The 3,881-nt window shown below is 35.5% G+C and overlaps 1 protein-coding gene across 1 annotated transcript; it reads left to right on the top strand.

Annotated features, from left to right (window-relative positions):
- The first annotated feature begins 1,000 nt into the window (after positions 1-1,000).
- On the top strand, positions 1,001-1,777 carry LOC145164519 (uncharacterized). Its single transcript, XM_079083232.1, has 2 exons — positions 1,001-1,153; positions 1,244-1,777. The coding sequence occupies exons 1-2, from the start codon at positions 1,001-1,003 to the stop codon at positions 1,775-1,777; spliced, it is 687 nt and encodes a 228-aa protein (XP_078939358.1).
- Positions 1,778-3,881: the final 2,104 nt, after the last annotated feature.

The raw sequence follows: 3,881 nt of genomic DNA on the forward strand, positions 1-3,881 counted from the left end.
GTGATTTTTTCCTTTAAATCCATCCACTTACCAAAAATATCTTCTTGTGTTCGGTGTTTTCCTTCTCCCAACGAGAGGTTAAACATGGCTGTTATGCAGGTCCATGATCACCTTCTAAGCAATCAGGGTTAACCATGGTTACATCATCGTAAATGTTCATCCAACAACGTGTTACCACCATTACCTCTCTTATCGTCCATGGATGTGGAGTATTGGACGGAGCAACTGCGTTGGAAGAAGTTGGTTGATTGGAGGCCATTTTTTTAAGATTTTTGTTAGTTTGTTATAATTTTATAGGAGTACTTAAATAAGAAAAAAGAATAACATACAATTAGGTGGATTCCTATAAGTACTGTTTGAAACTACATTATGAAACCGTAGTCAAATAATGTCAAAGAGTAGTCTGATTGTCAGATACCTTACACGGAGATACTATTTGAAACGACAAATATATTGTTCGAAAAGACAATACATTATGCAGGCTACAAAGTAGTAGTCAAACTCTATGAAACCGTAGTCATATAATGTCAAAGAGTAGTCCGATTGTCAGATACCTTACACGTAGATACTGTTTGAAACGACAAATATACTGTTCAAGAAGACAATACATTATGCACGCTACAAAGTAGTAGTCAAAGTCTATGAAACCGTAATCATATAATGTCAAAGAGTAGTCCGATTGTCAGATACCTTACACAGAGATACTGTTTGAAATGACAAATATATTGTTCGAAAAGACAATACATTATGCAGGCTACAAAGTAGTAGTCAAACTCTATGAAACCGTAGTCATATAATGTCAAAGAGTAGTCCGATTGTCAGATACCTTACACGTAGATACTGTTTGAAACGACAAATATAATGTTCGAAAAGACAATACATTATTGACCTTGCCTTTGCAGCTCCTACTTATTTATGTGTCCGCATGTGCAAAGCCCCTAACCCGCACAACCTTACGCACACTAAGTAATTTCTAGTTGTCTCTTACAATTGTTTCGAAATGAGTTTCTCCAACACTGACCATGAAGAAAGCTTCAACAACTTGCCTGTTTACCTTCATAACCTAAGGCTAACCAACCCGCATACTCACACTCACATCAAAACGGATTTGATGGATCGTTTCCAATCTTGTTTTGTGGCTATTGGATGGGTGGTATAATTCTTTTCCAAATCCGTTTTGTATCTTTACATTTGATAATGTTTGTACATTAAAGTAATTGGTGTGCACTATTAAAAATTACAGGTCCATGCATTCGTGCATTGTTTCTTGCTTGTCCTCTACATAGGTACCGTCCCTCTTAGAGGGGACTACCTAAAAACAATGTTTGTAGCTGTTGCTAAAGATGGGAACAATCTGACTTTCCCTATAGCGTTTGGTATGGAGGTTGAAAATAATGTGGTAAATTCTACCTGGTTCCTGATGAGTTTAAAAGAATGTCTCGGAGAGGGTAGGGAAATAGCGTTCATATCCAATATATACGATGGTGTTAGCTCTTGCGTAGATAATGTTTTCAGTGATTCTTATTGTGGTTACACTTGTAACAGCGTGCAAAACTATTTACGCACAAGAGTAGGCTCCGGGAGATCATTGGAAACTTTATTTTGGATAACATTAAAATCCTACACGTTGTCAACTTTTGCACAAAATTTTTCTAGATTAAGCATTGATGCTCGTGAAGTGCTTACGAATATCGGTCATCCGAAATGGGCAAGAGCCTATTTCCCTAACATTCGTTCGAATGTACTCAACATGGAAGTTCCTCAATACTTTCAGTAGTATCGCGCAATCATTGTAATGTACCGATAATAGCGCTTATCGAGGGAATTCGTGAGTACATGCAAAATACTTTTGTTGAACGAAGTATAATTGCAGGTATATTTTTGGATGAAATATAAAAGAATTAAATAGGTTGTACAACAACCTTTTGTAACCATATTTAATTTTCAGGGAGTTTGACTGGTGTATTAACACCATATGCTGAAATGCTGGTTCAAAGAAGGATGCAAAAGTCTGTTCGTTGGCAAGCAACACATATCCCCCAACAGATATCCTCTTCCATGCCGACATATGTGTATGAAGTGTTTGATTTTAAAACAACTTGTGTTGTTGACCTTAAAGCTTATACTTGTTCATGTGGAAAATGGAGCAATCTCGGTATAGCATGTGGTCATGCCATCACAGCAGCACGTGATTCACACATGCATGACATTGTTAATTTGGTTCAAGTATATTACCATGCCGATGTATATCAGCTCATCTACCAGACACAAACCGTTCACGCAGTTCCCCCACCAGCTGAATGGGAAATCCCAGACCCTTTGATGGTTGTTTTATTGCCGATGTAATTTTTATTCCCTTTAAATAATGATGCTTGTAATATATTTGTCCTTGTCTATATAATATATTTGCTGTTGAGTTTGTAATATATTTGTCTTTGTCTATGTAATATATTTGCTGTTGAGTTTGTAATATATTTTTCAATATATTATGTTTGTAATATAGTTGACAATGTGTTTGTAATAAGTTTTAAATACATTATGTTTGTAATCAACAAAATTGAACATAACATAAAAGTAAAGGAAATTACAATTAGAATTAAGCATAACATTGTTAAAGGAACGTCTCACCACCTATTACATAGTTAAATTGGTTTCCACAGATTAGGAAACTGTTTGGGATACAAGTTTTGTTCACGGTCGATAAAATCCCCTCTAATTCTAACAACATCTAATAGACGATCCCGTTCTGCTTGAAGCTTTTGAAACTCCGTATTTGCATTTCGAATCCACTTCTTAGTTTCCTTGATATTTTTTGTAGTTTCAGCAATCCATTTTTCTTTTTCAATTACTTGATCTGCTATGTCGTTTGCACGTTGGTTGAGTTTGCGACTAATTTCAGAGTCCCTTTCGTTGGCTTCTTCAGCAGCCTTCATAGCATGGAAAATGTCGTCAGGCATGTAATCTGGGAGTGGGAAATCTGGGCCTTCAGGAATTGGGTTTGTATCAGAACAAACATAGCAGTCTTCATCTTCGCAATGCCAAACACCGAAGTCAGATGAATTCATTTTCAATTTTAGAATGTTGTAGTGTATCACGTATAAGTTCTATGTTAGTTGCATATTAATAGTTTGAGAGCAAAAATCACTATTGGATAAGACAACAGGTAAAGTATTAGTCAAATGCGACTAGACAGTAGTCAAAAGCTATAACACAGTAGTCAAGCTACAATCGTGTGTCAGAGAAAAACATAACATTACTGATAAAAACGTAAAGTAGTAGTCAAATACACTTAACATAAAAATCATTTGAACTTAGAATTACTAATAAACATAACATAATTCTGAAAGGAAATTAGAATTACAAATAAACATAATATTACTGGTAAACATAACTACTAATAAAATTAGTCTAAGTAATTAGTAACGTGCAAATGGTGGTACGACGACCATCTTCTCAGTTAGTATTTCCCAATGCAGAAGAATTGGAATAGGATTAATCGTCTTCGCTTGGAATGCATGTCGATACACCGCAGAAGTCAACCTATAATTAACCAATTGTTGTTTCCCTTCAACTGTAAGCCTGCTTAATGATGCTATACCATGTTCACAGGGTATGCCGCATTTTTTCCATTTGCCACAAGTACAAATACCATGTTCAACTTGTACCGTTTGTATGGTTAAATTACAACGCACTTCAAATTTGTCACTACCAATATGTGTAACCTCATAACCATTAGATTGGTTCATTCTCCGTTCAAACACGTGTTGTGCATAAGGGGTAAGTTGACCATGCATTCCACCTGTGTAATTAATTTACTTAAAATTAAAAAGAGGATAGAGTAACAGAAAAGAAAGAAAACAATTATTTATTACCTCCAAATT

This window comes from Lactuca virosa, chromosome 3 (assembly GCF_052849685.1).
Source record: "Lactuca virosa cultivar CGN04683 chromosome 3, Lactuca_virosa_CGN04683_v6, whole genome shotgun sequence".
Classification (NCBI taxonomy): Eukaryota; Viridiplantae; Streptophyta; class Magnoliopsida; order Asterales; family Asteraceae; genus Lactuca; species Lactuca virosa.

Excerpts from the sequence above, each read along its gene's own strand:
- LOC145164519 (XM_079083232.1), top strand. The coding sequence starts at position 1,001 with ATGAGTTTCTCCAACACTGACCATGAAGAAAGCTTCAACAACTTGCCT. Across the intron at positions 1,154-1,243 it reads TTGTGGCTATTGGATGGGTG|GTCCATGCATTCGTGCATTG; the intron begins GTATAATTCTTT and ends TAAAAATTACAG.